We start from the raw sequence: 17749 nt of genomic DNA, 5'->3' as shown, positions 1-17749 counted from the left end.
CCATGTTTAACATGCATCGAATAATGTGCAAATTTGCTACTAACATGTTTAAAGATAAATATTTAATGAATAGTTTAAATGAGAGTAAGTATGACCTGGTCCTTACTGACCCAGCATGGGGTACAGGTATAATGTTGGCTCATGCTCTTAAGCTACCTCTGGTCTATAATGTGCGGTGGATAACTAGCGGAGAGGGACATATGGCCATTGCACCTTCTCCTTTATCTTATATCCCATTGACAGGTTCAGGACTGTCAGACAAAATGACTTTCATACAAAGAGTCAAAAATCTCATTTTCTCTGTCATTTGGCAAGCTCAGGATGGATTTCTAATTCACCCTCAATATCAAGCTGTTTGTGATCAGTTCTTTGGCCCAGAAGTCAGATATAGTGACTTATTACAGGGAGCAGATCTGTGGCTCATGAGAGTGGACTTTGTTTTTGAGTTCCCTCGTCCCACCATGCCTAATGTTATCTATATTGGAGGATTCCAGTGCAAACCAGCAAAACCTCTTCCTGAACACCTGGAGGAGTTTGTACAGAGTTCTGGCGAGCATGGGGTCATCCTCATGTCTCTGGGGACTTTTGTGAGTGAACTTCCTGCTGATATAACAAACGTGATCGCTGCAGCTTTTGCTAAATTACCCCAGAAAGTCATCTGGAGGCATAAAGGTGACAGACCAGCCACTCTGGGCAACAACACTTTAATAGTCGACTGGATGCCACAGAATGATCTTTTAGGACATCCCAAGATGAAACTATTTGTAGCTCATGGAGGAACAAACGGAGTTCAAGAAGCAATGTATCACGGAGTCCCGGTTGTGGGTCTACCTGTGTTTTTCGACCAATATGACAACCTGCTGCGCCTCAAAGAGAGAGGAGCGGCTACGCTTCTTACCATTAATACAGTGGATAAAGACAACAACTTCCTAGAGGCCATTCAGGAAGTCCTGAATGAGCCCTCCTACAGGATGAACATGCAGAGACTCTCCAGGCTGCACAGAGATCAGCCAATAACGCCGCTGGATAACGCCCTCTTCTGGATAGAGTTTGTCATGAGACACAAAGGTGCAGCTCACCTGAGAACAGAGTCCTACCGAATGCCCTGGTATTCCTACCACTCTGTAGATGTAGTTCTATCTTTTCTGGCTACTGTTGCAGTGATTACTTTTCTCCCTCTAGTGTTTGTCAGATATGTGTGTCTTGAGAAATGCATGAGAAGAAAAACAAATAAGAAATGACAATCACTGAACTCTGTCCTGCTCATTCTACAAAAAAATTATACATTATTATGTCGTTATGGATTTTTTTATTTTTTTATTAACTGAAATAGAATTCATTACATTTTCATAAAACGAAAATACAACATAAAACAGGTACACCCATGTGCACTGGCTAATGGTCCCATTCAAGGAACAGCAGTGATGGTTTGGATGCATATGCAAGCCTTCACTGAATAACAGGAATTTGTAATTCTACTTTTCCATGTAGGATAAAGATTGGTTGTGTAAGAGTTTTTCCTCAAAGCCGTGTAACAATGAGAATAGGCCAGGCCTTTTCCAAGGAGGGGCAGGGTGAAAACCAGTGTGACACAATCCAGATTCAGGTTAGGCAGGCAGAGCAAGCACTTAGAAATGCTGATTAGAGGTTGACTGAGCCACTTGCTGTTTGATTAGATGTTTTCTTTCAATGCAGGCTGCTACTACTGCAGTCACTCATTATGAGTAACAAGTTTATTACATTTTAAGGCTTAATGGTAGGTAAAACCTGAGATAGTTTTTCTTCCATGTGATCTGATACGTAAGGTGACCTCACATGTTCAGAAGAAAAATCACAGTGAAAAACAGTTGACATGGCTCACAGTTAAAGCCTCTATATTAATATTATTGTATCTTTATTTCAGACTCACAAGTAGGTCCATAACAGGAAATACACAAATGAAATATATAAAAAAATGTATATGAACAGAATTGTGTACAGAAGTAATTATCTGTGCATGAAGATGGCCAGGAGTGTTTGTTGTATATTGAGCAAAACTAGATACATATTGAACCAAAATACATTACAGACTCTGTACTGCACACTTATTTTACCATATATGTTATATTGTGTGGAAGTTTGGGGAAATACCTACAAAAGCCACTTACAAAATATTTGCACATTGCAAAAAAGAGCAATTAGGATAATAAATCACAGCGAGTATTATGAGCACACTAATCATCTGTTTTTTAATTCAGATTTGCTGAAATGTATGGACAATGTTACATTGTTTGTTACATTTAAAACTGCACAATTTATGTTTAAAGTTAAAGAAAATAATTTACCATGTAACATATGCTCAATGTTTAATGAAAGAGACGGGGGATATCATCTAGAGGACAATGTATGTTCAAACAACCTCTTGTGCATACTGCTGTTAAAAGCATGTGTGTTTCAGTTTGTGGGGTGACCTTATGGAATGGACTGAACAATGACATCATACAGGGCCATAATATCATTCAGTTCAAAAATAGATTAAAGAAACCAATGACCAATACAGAAAAGAATAGACCGAAATGCAGGAATGGAATTGTTTGGTATTGTTGTATATTGTTGTATTGTTGTAAGTTATTGTAAAACCTGAAAAATTGTATGCTGTATTTGCATATCTATTTGCTTTGTAATAATATGATTTTGTGAAATAGGGGCAGGAGCAAATTAGCTATTTGCTTCTGCAAGCTCCTTCTCGGAATAATACTTTTTAATTTTTTATTTGGTTTTCGTTATATTATGAATGCTTCTGTTTTATTGTGTTGTTTAAATTGTTTTGGTTTTGTTTTCATTTGCAACATTGTTCGAGATAAATAATAAAATGAAATGAATGAAATGAAAGTTGAACATTTCCAGCATTGCACAATGCTGCTCCCTATTGTTTGATGACAAAATCGTTACTTCATTCTTTCCATCAGCTCCTCCGTTCCCACAGGAGCTGCGGCAGTAATAAGAGAGGGGAGGAAAGCAGCTGCGAGACAGATATTGGATGCTCCTCTTGATTGGTAGCTCATCAGCTGAACAACATGGTTAGTCATTGCAATCACTGCTGCTGATGGAGTGCCTTTCTTATCAGATTGGTCATTGCACTCTTGGCTTGAACTTCCATGAGGGGACACTGTGGTAACAATGAATGCAGATGGCTACTAGATTACTGATTAGACAGTGTTACAAAACAAACATGGACAATGGAGACAACAACGTACAAATGTGTCTGATTAAATGAAACAAGAGGAATGATTTGTTTTCAACAATGTTTAATAGAAATTCTAATCAATCAACACAATTTACAACACCTGCCGTGTTTATTACTGAAAACAAATTGCAGTATATTTTATAAAGCAGTAACACCCAGTCTTTTCATTAAATATGCGACAAAGAAAGGATCCTTATAAGAATTGAATGTATGAGGACATTTTCTATCCAACCTCCTGCTATATTGCTGTTATGGTGGACTGTAATAATGTAAAGTCCAGATGTTCGACAGCCACTGCACTTTCAGAAAACATCTTCATTCATCCATTCTAATTATTAACATTTCCTTAATTTCATGAGACACAGACTGAACAAAACATCACAGGCAGGTGTTCCAGTTTTGCATTTAAGTGAAAATAAAATCAGGTGAGGCCTGGATCGGTTGTGTTTTTTTACGTCTGCAGGACTTGGCATACAAACATGCTGGATTTGGTTCTGCAAGTGGTGGATCATCTGTGGTGAAAAGTTCACACATAAAAAGCGGGTAAATGGCGTGAACGTTTAAAACCGCTCGTGTATTTATTCTTCTGGTTTTTTTTACTCTTTCTTTTCACATGTCATGACAGAATTAGCTCTCGTGAGTCAGATAGCATGCTACGAAATGCTCTTCACATCTGCGCCACTGCTTTAAATAAAGATGTGGTTTTCCTGTAAGATGCACTAAACTTGCTAACAGAAAAACCTGCTCACCTGAAATGGCAAAGCAGCATCATACTGTGTAATGCCTTCTAAGCTTTATTGTATACTTTATTACTTGCATTATTCTGAATTTCTGTCCCTGTTTTTTTGTTATTGAGCAGTGCAATTAAAAAAAAAATCTAAATAACAAGAACATTTGCATTTGATGAGTGACTACTTCTCACATTGCCAACTGTCTATAGTCTATCGCACTATAATGATATATTTTACAATACCTTTAGCACTCAAAATGTGTCACTTGGCACACATCTGATCAATATTATCGTACTCATCATCAGCCTCATCTGGATGTTAGAAATCAAAGTTATTGACTTGATCTTCAATATGCAAAGAAAAAACACTTAAAAGTAGGCTATCACTTACCCGCAACACTGTACACTCCCTCACAATCAATGGAGTAAGTGAAGTCCTCAGCAGCCACATCAGTTTGATACCTGAGGAAATGTTTTCAATAAATCATAATGACGTGTCTTTATATTAAGAATTATAGAAACCGTAAAGGATGTATAACTATTTATTCAGCTCAAATTCAAGTTTGTGTATTTCAATAAATGTAGTCAGTTTCATTTAGCAAATTATTATTTCTCATGCGGTAAAATGTTACACCTTTATAATATGACATCATAATGCAAATCTTACTTGCCAAATGCGTAAAAGTGACACTGAAATAATTTGTATTAAAATGAATCTATAGTCTTACTCTTCTTCCTCCTCCATGCTGAAAGAGTCTCCTGAAAGTGAGTTTTCTCCTTGTAAAATGTATAAAAGAGAGAAATAAATGGATTACATGTTGTTCTATTATCACTTTAAATGCATACATCAATCTAATCAACAAATAATTATAACTGGCACTTTTCGTAAGAAAGTCACAAACTGCTTTGACAATGAGCACAAGACGTGACATGACGAAAATAATTTTAACAAAACAGAATTAAGAAAATATGGGGCGCTCCTGCTGTTGTTCAGGAATTGGGATGACTTCATGAATGCATGTAAAAGCCATAATCTTTTATGCATTTTAGGTTTTGATCCACGTTAGGAGACAGTTGGCAAAAACACACTTTTATTCCTTAGAAAAATGTAAAAACAAATATGTCGGTGTCCCTAATGTTTTATACACCCTGGGAGAGGCATTGTTGTAATAACAGGCCGTAATGTAGCTAGATAATGTTTTCTTTCTAAGTCATCATAGGTCATTTCATTATGAACTCCCCAAGGTATGCCTTTACTGTAATTCCATTTTCAACATACCCTCTTGTGTGTCCAGGTCCTCTCCCGCTGTCTGCACCTGCTGTTCCTCCACCATGTCTGCATTAGCCTGCTGACTCGCCGCACTGTAAGAAAACACAATTCAAGCCCTTTAATCAACTCAGCTTTGGCACATCAGTGGCAAATTCAGTTGTGTATCCAATATATATATATATTAGTTCACTGTAAACATCCTGCATATAAAAAATTATATTTTAGCACAAATCACTGAACACAGCAATGAAAACGTGAAAAACATGACTTTCTGCTTATCTGCTCATATGTTTGGGAATGCTTTTAAATCCATTAGACAGCATCAGTAAGACTGGGTCAAAACTCACCATGGATTAGATGAAGCTGAGTAGCCAGCTGAAATAGGAAAAATAATAATTTTAAAGTAAAAGAAAACATGCATACTATATAGTCAAGGTCCTGATGTGATTGGTGTGACAGGCCACTTCAAGTTACATCTGAATACTAGTAACAGATCTTTTTGTTGTCTGTCAGTCAATGATAGAACTACTTTAATACAAAATATGAACTCTAAAGTTGAGTGATTTGCCTTTCGATTTCCTTCCGATCCTCTGATCTCGTTTGTAGATCCACCACAGACTCAGACCCAGCAATAACATCAGGGTTATCACTCCACAAGAGACAAACACTGGGGGGACCCAAATTACTGGAAAGCAAAAGGCACATAAAGGACATCACTTTTTCAAAAGATTTTTTACCATTTGAAAAGAGAAAATCTTACTGAAAAAGAAAGTGATATCTAAAGCTCTGCATTTTGTAACCATGAGCAGCTGGTACCTTCACCTGTGACCTTAAGTAATACTGCATTATTTCCATGGAGTGTTTTCTCATGCTCTCGGATGCATTTAGATGGCAGCACCACGCAGCTGTAATGGCCTGAATCCCTCATGACGGCACCTTTGATGGTGAAAGTCGCCTCCATGCGGGTGACATTAAATGGTTGCACTTGGAGGATGCTCTCATTCCTCCTTAGGTAAGAGTGGATGAGTTGACATTCACCAAGTGTTTGCAGGGTGTCAGAAACAGTACATCTGAATGCAACATCGTCTCCCTCGCTGATAGTGGACTGCCCAGCGACTGAAATATCTGCAGGGAGAAAATTGGCTGTGCGGCAGGAAGGACAAAATGAGTGGAGAGAAAAAAACATTGACACAATGCTTTCACAGGGATGAAAATCCTTACATATGACCAGGATCTGAATGACGTTGTGTCCCCTCATGGCTACTTTGGGAAGCGTATTCAAACTGGAGTAAACACAGCTGTAATTTCCACTGTGATGAAGACCAACGTTGCGTATCGTAAAGGTGGTGTCATTTTGATCTGGCTTCTGCATCTTTTTATCGATCCAAATGTCATCCTTGCAAAAATAAACATAAACCACCATCTGTTTCTTGAACCCAAATGTACTGCAGGTTACATAAAGGTCACTGTCCTCACTTATAGATTTTTGTTGGGCCAGGATCCTCGCAGGAAAAATATCTGTAACATTGAGTTGTTGAAACAGAAACAGACTTTGAATTGATACATCATACAATTCAAATCAATCATAGTTGAGAATGCAACACACCGATCTGTGTTTTCCTAAATAAAAGCTTACCCTTAGTTGGACTTGTGACCTGATTTGCAAGAACACCTTGAAGAAAAGAAAAGTAAAATGAATCCTTATACTGTACATGTACGCAAAGGTTCACTCAATTATAAATACAAACAATTAAATAATTAAACATATCACTTGTCAATATACTTACACAGAAGAATGGTGATTGTTTTCATGATTATAAGCAATGTGACACCCATCGACTCCACAGCACTTAGTGAAACCCTGCAGGCACCTATCAGGTTCTTGTCTACACCCACAGCCAGCTGAAAGAATACATGTGCAGACACTATAATAAACCACTTCCAGTACACTATGTGGTGTCTTGTGACATTTGAACACTTTTGTTCCAAAATTAAATAGCATCAGTTTAAAACTGTTGTCGATTGTTGGCAGGTAAAACTTGTACATCATTTTTTTCATTTTTGTTCCTCTTCCCCCTGTTTATATCCATTTTTTGCAGGATGTAACTTATCAATAGGACACATCAAAAAACATTCAGTGATACCTTTAGAAGCTCATTCATTTGGTACATCATATACAGTATCTGTTCAGCAGGTCTCCTGCTCGCCTGCAGATCAGCCACACATGGGTTCTGAGTGAGCTTTAATTACATTTATTAGCCTAGGGTTTTCTTATCAGATGCGATAGAGAGCTCATATACAGTATCTGTCTGTGCTTCCCTGCCAGCGTTCAATTTAATATGGGCTAGATTTTCTATGTAATCACATAGCTCGCTTTCTGCTCTGATGTTTTTGTTGTATAATAAGACACCATGCAGGACGCTGAGATTCTTTGAGCACTGAGACCCACAGTACATGTAGGTACTTACTTAGGGTTTTTTGTAGCTTGTACCTAACATTGAGATTGTGATTTAAGTGTAATATCCATCAGAACATTATATCCACAACTGGAGCAAAATAAAAAAAATTAAGTACATGGGAGAATTTGACCCTTACCCCTGACAGCATCAGACCTGTGGTGTAAGCACTGAGCTATTAAGAGGCTGTGCTGTAGTAAGAGCAGAAAATTGTATTATGGCCAGGAAGGAGGGTTAGATGAAGAAAATAAAGGAATCCAATAAGGTCCTTCATCACTCGTTCTCTATATTCATTGTGATCCAATAAGCTTAGTTAGCTCCAAGGGGGCACACAGGATGTGGAACAGAGTAACAAACAGAGCCTCGTGGCCTCCTTGAAATTACATATACATCCCACAGCTTTTTGTTTCCACTGTCAGAAATACTGGTAGTTCAGAGAAGATACAATAGAGCTCCACCTTTACATAACGATTTTTTAAGATTTATTTACAGAAATATGCAAGTAAAACAGAACTAAAATGTATATATTTATAGATGCGTTTTCGCTTTGAAATTAGAATACTTTCAGGGCATTGTAAATATCCAATTCGCAAAGGTCAACAAAAAAATCCTTGATGACATTTTCTCATGTCACCCTTTCCAGAGGGTCATGCTATCCAGATCAAACAGCATGTTATGCCTTAAAGTAATGCATAAAGTATTAGTATTTATTTTCGTAACATGTTACAACTGGGAGTATGTTACAACAGAGATGATGACAAAATGGATGACATATACCTTTAAAGGCTTTGTTTTAATTTGCAGTAGCAAATACTTACCACATGATGTCACTCTTTGAACACAGTCAACATTCTTGCTTAGTTTTCAGAAACATGGAAATCCATCAAATCAATCCATGTTATTTGTCTTTTTTTCTGATATCTCCATAACACACACACACACACACACACACACACACACACACACACACACACACACACACACACACACACACACACACATAATTTGGCATGACACTCAATGAAGACTTAACATTTAAAGATGTTCAAGATTTTCTTGTTATAAAACATAATAGTAATTCAAATATTGAGCTTTCTGGTGGCATAATGGTTGCATTTGTGAATGTACGTACATACTTAATGCTTAATGTGAAATTAGGTGCTTCAAGTTCAGTAAATGTTATCACTGTTCCCATAATTTAGTCTTCAAAATAATTGATTCTGCAAGGATGTTGCCATGGCATTATATACTGTCATTTACTGAAGAACTAGTTTGTACACAATGAAATAACTACCAAGGGCTTTGCAATTGTTTGTTCACCATGTCCTCAGCATTGGAGAGTCCTAAAACCACTTCCTCACACAGAAATCATCTAATCTGGGAAAACACAGTCACTAATACATTTGCATCAACATTTGGCAGACACAGTCATCTTTTCTTCTTGACTTTGGATCCACCCTGCATTGTCCGAGCCATGGCGAGAATCTTATAAGTAATGAATGCTGTGCAGTTCGAAGGTGTTGAAGTATTTGTTTTATCAAACTATTTCAAATGTCATCCCAAAGTAATAGAGGCTGGAGGAAGAGGCCAGCCGTTCCCATGATGCACACAAGGATAAAAACCCAAAGGAAAATCCGGTCGATCACCATGGCAACGTACTTCCAGTCATCTTGAACCTGTGAGAGGATCACAATAAACAAACAACAGAGAAACAAACAAAACATTTTCAAGGATGTGATGACAGCTTCGTTGAAAGCAAATTACCTATAAAGGTTTAAAATCTAGTTTTTTATGATTGTGGGCACTCACCTCCTTTGCTTCATTCTGTAGTCTCATGTTCTCTGCTATGTATTTGACACTCTCAATAGCCTCCCTGACCTCAGGGGAGAGGGGCAACAGGGACATTATTCCTCCATCTAGAGACTCTGAGCTAGAGCACTGACTCTCCCCTCCGGTCCTGACAGCACTGCCTCCAGTCAGCACCCCCAGGTTGCCCAGTCCTCCGCTCCCTCCCCCAGAGTCTGCAGGCAGTTTGCTGGATCTCTGGTGCCAGCAATGGTTGCAACGGCCCTCGCAGCACAAAAACACAGAGCCTGCACCTTTGGCTGGTTCGCCACTTAAGTTATTGAGGTTGGAGAGTTCTGTGTTGTTGAAAATCCGTTGGCGGTTTGTCAGGCCGGACACCACGCTCGACGCCAGGGCCTGAGGCTTGTGCTGCTTCTGCAAAGTACCTGATGAATGCACGGCACAGGGCCTTGAATGCATCGTCTGAACACTGCTGGTCACTGCCACTGTCTCGGGGTCCCTCTCTGGCCTGGTCATGAACATCACCCTGGGCAACAGCCCCAGGAACACAGTCCGCACCCAGCAGGGCATAGTGTGTGTCTTTGGTGTGCGGTAGTGGACATTCAACACAAAAACAGTGATGACAATAGAGAGGGTGACAAAGATCATGGTGAAGAGGAGGTACTCACCAATCAGGGGGATGACTAGCGAGGTGGAGGGGATGGTCTCTGTTATGACGAGGAGGAAGACAGTTAAAGACAGCAGGACAGAGATGCACAGAGTGATTTTCTCCCCGCAATCAGACGGCAGGTAGAAGACGAGCACAGTGAGGAAGGAGATAAGGAGGCAGGGGATGATCATGTTGATGGTGTAGAAAAGTGGCAGACGGCGGATGTACAAAGAGTAAGTGATATCTGTGTAGATTTCCTCGCAGCAGTTGTACTTGATGTCGTGTTTGTAACCAGGGGCGTCAATGATCGTCCACTCGCCGCTCTCCCAGAAGTCCTTGAGGTTGATGGTTGAGCCAATTAGCACCAGATCGATCTTGGCCTTGTCGTACGTCCAGGAGCCGAACTTCATGGTGCAGTTTTGGTAGTCGAAGGGGAAGTAAGTGACGTCGATCTTGCAGGAGCTCTTGAATATGGCTGGAGGGATCCAGGTAACATCACCATTGTAACGAAGCAGGGCCTTCGTTTTGTCATCGACCTGGAAATCTCCGACAGCACTGTAAAGAGAGAAAAAAAGAAAGAGTGAGAGAATAAAAGGGGAAGACAGAGGGAAGGTTGGAGAGAGATGAGTCATTGAAGATAAACTGAAGGATCTAATCAATTGACTATTGTGTCATGGCGATATTAATAAAAAAAGATGCCTTGGGGTCTTATTAAATCACTCCCTCAGATGTTCCTATACACCCCCTTAAGATTATGCAAACAACAAATTACCCATAGAAAATGAGCAATGGAGAATGATAGCTTTGTTGTAATTCTTTGTTCTAAATGCACCCAACAATCAATGTGTTGTTATGCTCACTTGTTGTAGAGCACAATGTCTGGCTTCCATATCTTGTTTGAAGGCACTCGGATAAACTCGACGCCTCCAAAATCCCTTGGATTCCATCTGAGCTTGTAGTCATTCCAGATCTAAAAAAAAAAAAACATTATTTTTTTTTACATTAAAAATAAGTGACAAAAATGACAATGTAGACAATCCCAGATACGGGCGCTGCCATCTTGTAATTTTGGAGCCAGAGTCTGCGCAGTAGTGATCAGACAGTGGGGCCGCGTTATCAAAGCCAGACCAATCACAAATCAATCATGACGTTTCACCCCAATTTTTATAGAATCAAATAACTAATTAAAACCAAAATTATTAGAAGGAATAACACAAAAAACAGCAAAACAAGAACTACATAAAATGACATTAAAAATGTATTTGAGGTGTACTTTGATTTTTTTGTTTGGCCCATGTCCCATGGGGGTGGGTGGGTGGGGTTTATGACCTTTACTGAAGCCTGCCACCAGGGGGGAAAACGAGACACTTTGGCTTCACAGCTGACAAGCTGTCCATATTTAAATACGGTCTATATTTCTATATTACATTCGCTTGTAAAATGTCCCATAAAAACAACGACAAGTTGTCATCTCCAACTGGCATATAAACAGAGCTTACACAGTATGCAGTCAGAGAGGAGATATAATGGTCAATGGTTTTATGGTCACTGTTTTTGACCCCCTCTTGAGGACAGCCTTTGATCCTTGTGAGACTCATAAAGCAACAATGGTAGAGTAACCTCAGAGAGCTGCAATCATTTGGCTTAAATAAGAAGCAGTAATTTTCTAAAGTATGTTGTAAGATTTGGATGGTCAGCAGGGGAAATATACTGTTGTTTGTACATTGGTTAGAGAGACTCAATTACAGCAATTACACCTCAACTCTTTAGCATGAACATGGCTCCAGCACACATGTGTAGTTGCTCAGGACTTGTAATGTGGGACAGAGAGACATGCCCTGCCTCATTTTTTCAAAACTGGATCACTACACTTTACATCATGGCAGCAAAGACACCATGTGGGACTGGGAGCAAATGGCAAAACCATCAAGCCATACAGCATGTATGGACTGCTTTTTTTGTATACTTTTTCTATATGATTATGAAATACAACTAAGGTCAAATCTGTTTTATATTTTAGGTTCAGTGTGCTGCAGATGCATAGAGGTTTCTGTCACAATGTCAAAAACAATATTATGGACAAGTATGATATAAATTCCAGACCACTGTCAAACTACAAAATTATATATCATAAAAATTGACCATGAAGTCTTGGTCTCATTTGGTTCATAGGATTTTCTCCTCTCTTTTTTTTTCTCCAAAAAATAGGACAAAAGGATCCATTTGTTTAAAAAGCTTCCTTCCATGAATAATTCACCATGTCAGTTTAGTCCCGAAAAATCATGTATGACAGAAGGCTGGATCCATACGTGATGTCCTTGCTCAAGGTCCATTTGCACAGTCATGCATCATAAACTTACATGTCTCAGCCACAGATTTGTCTCCATGATCTGATTGACTTCATCCTGAGAACAGAATGGATAATGAAGACATTTAAGCAAAGAACAAAAGCATTAATGTTCAATCTAAAAGTTCAAACAGGACTGTCACATGCGATCATCCAATTCACCAGTGAGGATTGTTTGTGTGCTTTCCCCAGGGTCAGACCTCTGTGTAAATCGAGTATAAAAAGAGTATAAAAAGAGTATTAAAGTACTCATATAATGCTTGTTGGCTTTTTCCCTTTCCTTAATTGTGTTATATATCTTTTTTGTGCATGTTATAGGTTTACAAAGTGAAAAAGCCCAAAGTCCACCCCAAAGGGACTTACCATCTCCAACAGAAACACTGTTCACAAACTGCTCCAAACAGCTCTATTGTAGTCCAGCTTTTACTTCTGTGACGAACGTGCGCCACTTTGTAACACACAAAATAATGCTCGCCTAGCTGATAGCGTGGCACGCCCTCACACTCTGTAACTGACTGGCTGGTAGTGCTGACCTAGGTGCTGCACATGTGCGACTCCCAACAAAGATGGAACAGAAGTGAGAAGACCCACTTGGTAGCTAAAATGGAGAGCTCAACACACAGGTTTTTTGAAACTTAAACTATGTAAACCTATTCTGATACTACCTCTAAATACAATTATGAACCTGAAAATGAGCATAATACGAGCACTTTAAGAGAGGCCCACCTGGGTCCTCCACATCTGGAGCATAACATGACAGCTGGAGCCAGGGGGTCCCAGCACAACCTTAAGCTTTAATTCTAACAACTCAGTGGTAAAGCGTGAGCAGAGGGACTAATGGAGCAAGGGAGAAAAACTGTGGGTGTCAGGTTTTTGGTGACTTAGACCGTTAAACAACCAATCTCAGGAACCATTGATGTTACCATTTAGTATCCAGGAGAGGTTCTACATAGCGAGACTGGGGATTTTACAGCACTATAATAGCCAAAGCACACGTTCTGTATTTTATCACCACCAAGTGCATGGGCAGAATGGAAACACAGTATATTATGGTTGAGATCATAAGAGTAAACACAGAGCAAAAGGTGAAGATGGCTATCAGCTACCACCTACGGCTATGACAAGCAAGACCATCTCTGCGTCCATCTGCATCTCTGCATCAGAGGGACACCAAGGCAAGCGTGGAGGAATTGGACACTGACTGCGACTTCTCTGCTGGGCATCCTGTGCTAGCCAGTGTGCAGGCATCAGACGGTGCATCTTATGGTAACGGTATGATCTTTGGAATGGTCGAAATGCAGGAGTAGCATCATTTCACCTGCTACCTTGCGAATATACACTCCAAACATAGTTGACCACATGATTTGATGTGGTGATCAAACCTAACATTTTAAGGAATAGTGTGAAATTTACGCTAGTAAGGTGAGTAAGGTGAGACGATCGATACGACTCTCAGAGTGGCATCAATTTTCTTATCTCTTGCAAAAAAGTGAATAAGCAAATTTTCCAAAGTTTCCAACTATTTCTTTGAAAAACAGCCTCTGTTGCCACTGTGCCCCCTGTTCTAAAACCCACAAACACAGAGCCTGTGTGAGATGCCTGATTGGGAGATGATGACTCAGCCACCACGGGCAATGAGCTATTGATGGTCTTAATGAGCTCATTTAGCCCTGCTGTAACTGCTGTAGGCTGACCTTACCAATTTCATCTGTGTTACGAGCACCAGGTGTGGGGAGGAAAATAATAGTCATCCATCAGCACGGGGAGCACTGCAGTCTGCTACATCAGTTGCGTTAAGGAGAATAAAACTAAACATACTTTATCTTTTTGAAATCTCTAGATCAGACAGGTCTTTAATACTTATCTATCTCTTCAGAAAAAAATAAAGGAAAGAATTTGCCTGTTGGCAATAGACAAAAGAAAACAGATTTAGATGGGCTACAATGTCTCAGGCCCCACATATCCATTCAAACTGTCTAGAATAAACCTTGTGTATAGCTATGACTTCATACATTGTGACATTTATGCTATTGGCTACAATTGACTAATAACTTTTTTGATTGAATATTAATGTTTAAATAAAAAGTGGAACATTTTGGGAAATACATTCAATCTACATGCTAAACTAAGCTACCGAGTCTCCTTGCTGTAGCTTATTTATTTACTATACACACATGTGAGAGGTATTCGTCTCATGTAATTCTCAACAAGAACTTAATTAGGTGGGTTTCCCAAAAGTATTAATTTTCATTTTAATTTAAATCAATTTGATTGGGGATTGGGGAATAATTTTAGGAAAATGTCTCAAATGAAAGATCTGATGAGCATCTCCTCTTGTCATTCAACACAAGCAGAGGGGTAATGTGATAGAGAACAATACATCCAAGGCTGTTCATTTTGTGATTGAAGCTGTCCTCCCTGTCCTCAACAGAAGCCTCTTTGCTTAATTATCACCATCTGCTTTAGACGTGTCTGAGTCTCTGTTTGCTCCGTCTGCAGTCAACAAGCGCCAACAAAACATGCTGTTAAATCCAGAGGTACTCATCTGAAGTGGCAGTGATTGAGTTATAGAGGCTGCCTAAACCGAGATGTACTCAGACAGCTGACATTCCACATGTTGCTTTGGCCAGACAAACAGCCAGACCACTCCTTCTTTCATTTAGTTCCCTCCTGAGGATTTTAAACAAGGGGTTACTGTGTATCTCACGTGTCTCAAATGGCAATTGTCCCTTTCTCTAAAACGTTGTTGCCCAAAGTTCACAAATCAACACAAACTTTTTTTTCTTTGTATGCTCAGACCCTCCACATTTGCTGTCTATGTTATTCCTTTTTTATTTTCCTCAGGTCATGACCAGGCATGTGCACACATAGACATCAAACGGGGCTTGAGCACCTGCCCTTTTTCTTCCTCGAAAGAAAGTGCCCTTTTTCTTGGGAGTTTTTTTTATTTTTTTTATTTTAATAAATGAATATATATCCTGTTTGCGCACAGCTTTCCTGTCAAACTAATCGTCAAAATATCCAGTCAGGGGATTAGACTTGTTGAGTCCCGATTAAAATAAATTGGTAAGGAAGTCAGAATTGTGTTAGTATCGTTAACGTTTGAAAAAAACATGTTTTTTTTGAATGAATAATTATAAGAAGTGCCCTTTTTTAGCCCCTGCCCCCCAAAATGTCTGTGCACGTCCCTGGTCATGACTGCTCATTAAGCAGAGTGATATATGTATGTCTGACTGTGGTGAAACAGTAGCCCATGACTCACATGTACTATAGACATCAGCAAAGGTCTAAAGGCCTTTTGTAGGCTACTTACCACTTTGACTAGCTGTGACATGGACACCTCGAACTGTACAACGACTGGGTCGGTCACATTTTCCACCGGTCGTATGTACTGGTTGTAGTTGGAGAATATCACAGAGAAGAGCTTGTGCTCTGCATCTGAAGAGGAGCCCCCTGAACAAGAGCAGAGGGTCAGACATTGATCACACACACATGATGCCATTAGGTGTTCGGCTTGCAGTCAGACTTGACAGGTTTTTTACCTAAACTAGCCACCGTATACTGTATCGTCTTGTCACATGATCAAATAGAGACTTGACATTGGACATCAACATATTACCCAGCTAACATCTTTGCATATCTGTATATGACAAAAATACCAAAGAAATTAAAAAATATTCATTTCAAGTGGATAAAATTGTCACCACAAAATAGGTTGTTTTTGTGATTTGTGTCGATATGATGATTTTTTTCCTTCTTTTTTACATTTGTAGCAGCAATTACATTAATTCTAGGGTGAGTTTTTGCTCTATATCCCCATGCTAAAATCGCCCGGTAATCCACATTTTAAAAACTGATATGGGGGCATCTTTGTTACCTTTTTTAACCCTGGTGAGTTTGCACCCCTGCATTTAATTAAATCGTCTTAGTAGTTTATGTAGAATAAGCATATCATTTTTTATAGATTGCTCCTGACTATTAAAAAAAAACGAAAACCAGCTGTGAGCTGTGTTTGCCTTTTCGAGGGCATGTATAGCAAACTGCACCATTTTTCATTTAACGTAAGTTCTTTGAACACGTATTTCCTAGTCAGTCTCGCTCTTTGCCCAAAGCATTGATGGAGGGCCCGCTCTGTCTATGCCCCCCCCCCCCCCGACTTAACCTGCAAACTGTATTAACCACTTGTTTCAAATCCCAGTCTACCTTCAATCATGCTTTGTTGGTCTGATTTATTTTTGAGTTTTTCTTCAGTGTAGAATGATAGAATAATAATTGTCATCTATAAATGCATCCCCTTAAATAAAAAAATAACAATAGCAAGTAAAGTCACAATGTATTACCTTGACTTCTCTGAATGTCTGCATTATATAAAATATAGGATTTGAATATGAGCAAATTTTGTCCAAAAAATCATTAATTGTGGCAATATTATTCAACACATTAAGGCTAAGTTAAGCAACAAGTAGGCTAAGTAACAAGATGTTAATGTGTTAAAGTAGTAGCTTATTAGGCTACTCACCTGGCAGAAGAAACAGAAGGAAGGAACATGCGGGCAGAACGACACAAAAATTGGCTTTCATCCTGTTTCAAATGACAAATTGAAATGGTATCCAGGGTCAGCAGCAGCAGCGCTGCGGAGCAGACAGGAGGAGTAAGTGGGAAGAGTGAAAGCAGATCTGCAGCTCTGGAGAGAAGCAGAGAGCAGAGAGAGGGAGGCAGAGCCACACTGAGGAACACAGTCACTGATAGGAGGCACACTGCACTGCAAAAAAAATGTGCAACCTATAGCGAGCTAATCTGATAAAACAAGGAGAAAACTGGTCAGTGGTGCAAATGTTCCCCTTAAAGATCACAACAAGCTTGTACTGGCTACAAATCAACCCTTTCATTGATTTTAACTAGTTCCTTTAGTTTCCCAAGACAGGATGTGTCTGCTTTGTTATAACATGTCTTGGAATTGATTAAAACGCCAACCTACTGAAATTAGATTACAATACTAAAAAAAATATATTTTTTTTACTATATTCCTAATTGGGAGGTTTATGGGACAGAAAAAAATATCTGTCCTATTAAAGACCCTAAAAAAGCATTTTCTGTTTTCTCAATAACCCTCTAACTATGAGTGATGACTATGATGACTATTTTGAGTGAAAATATTGTTTTCCGCAAAAGTTAGAACAGGTTGAGCGATTTCTGTAGCCTATTTCTTTCTTTCTCTGTGCTTATCTCACTGGTCTGAAGTGGGTGGGGCTCCGTTGGAAAAAG

The 17749-nt window shown here is 39.2% G+C and overlaps 2 protein-coding genes and 1 pseudogene across 5 annotated transcripts; 1 reads left to right on the top strand and 2 right to left on the bottom strand.

Moving 5' to 3' along the window:
* The first annotated feature begins 200 nt into the window (after window positions 1–200).
* LOC144523263 (UDP-glucuronosyltransferase 2A2 pseudogene) lies at window positions 201–1241 on the top strand (annotated as a pseudogene).
* Window positions 1242–3299: 2058 nt separating this feature from the next.
* LOC144519435 (uncharacterized) lies at window positions 3300–7165 on the bottom strand. 4 transcript variants are annotated; one of them, XM_078252574.1, is made up of 11 exons: window positions 7014–7165; window positions 6863–6898; window positions 6448–6744; window positions 6043–6369; window positions 5795–5911; window positions 5574–5601; window positions 5236–5318; window positions 4685–4733; window positions 4348–4418; window positions 4200–4268; window positions 3649–3738 (listed from the first exon to the last, which is right to left on the bottom strand). In XM_078252574.1, exons 1-10 carry the CDS (start codon window positions 7060–7062, stop codon window positions 4219–4221), a joined length of 1107 nt encoding a protein of 368 aa, XP_078108700.1. In that variant the 5' UTR covers window positions 7063–7165; the 3' UTR covers window positions 3649–3738; window positions 4200–4218. The 4 variants fall into 4 exon arrangements, with proteins under 4 accessions (XP_078108683.1, XP_078108691.1, XP_078108709.1 ...); XM_078252557.1 differs by lacking the exon at window positions 4200–4268 and having other exon boundaries at window positions 3300–3738; XM_078252565.1 differs by lacking the exon at window positions 4200–4268 and having other exon boundaries at window positions 3300–3738; window positions 6049–6369.
* A 986-nt stretch (window positions 7166–8151) lies between these two features.
* chrna3 (cholinergic receptor, nicotinic, alpha 3) lies at window positions 8152–17154 on the bottom strand. Its single transcript, XM_078252530.1, has 6 exons — window positions 17004–17154; window positions 15798–15937; window positions 12498–12542; window positions 10998–11107; window positions 9492–10692; window positions 8152–9358 (listed from the first exon to the last, which is right to left on the bottom strand). The coding sequence occupies exons 1-6, from the start codon at window positions 17062–17064 to the stop codon at window positions 9230–9232; spliced, it is 1686 nt and encodes a 561-aa protein (XP_078108656.1). The 5' UTR covers window positions 17065–17154; the 3' UTR covers window positions 8152–9229.
* Between the last annotated feature and the right edge of the window lie 595 nt (window positions 17155–17749).

The sequence above is a fragment of the Sander vitreus genome, chromosome 1, assembly GCF_031162955.1.
Source record: "Sander vitreus isolate 19-12246 chromosome 1, sanVit1, whole genome shotgun sequence".
Taxonomy (NCBI): domain Eukaryota; kingdom Metazoa; phylum Chordata; class Actinopteri; order Perciformes; family Percidae; genus Sander; species Sander vitreus.
The sequence above is the reverse complement of the archived record's forward strand: the minus strand, read 5'-3'. Positions and strand labels throughout refer to the sequence as shown.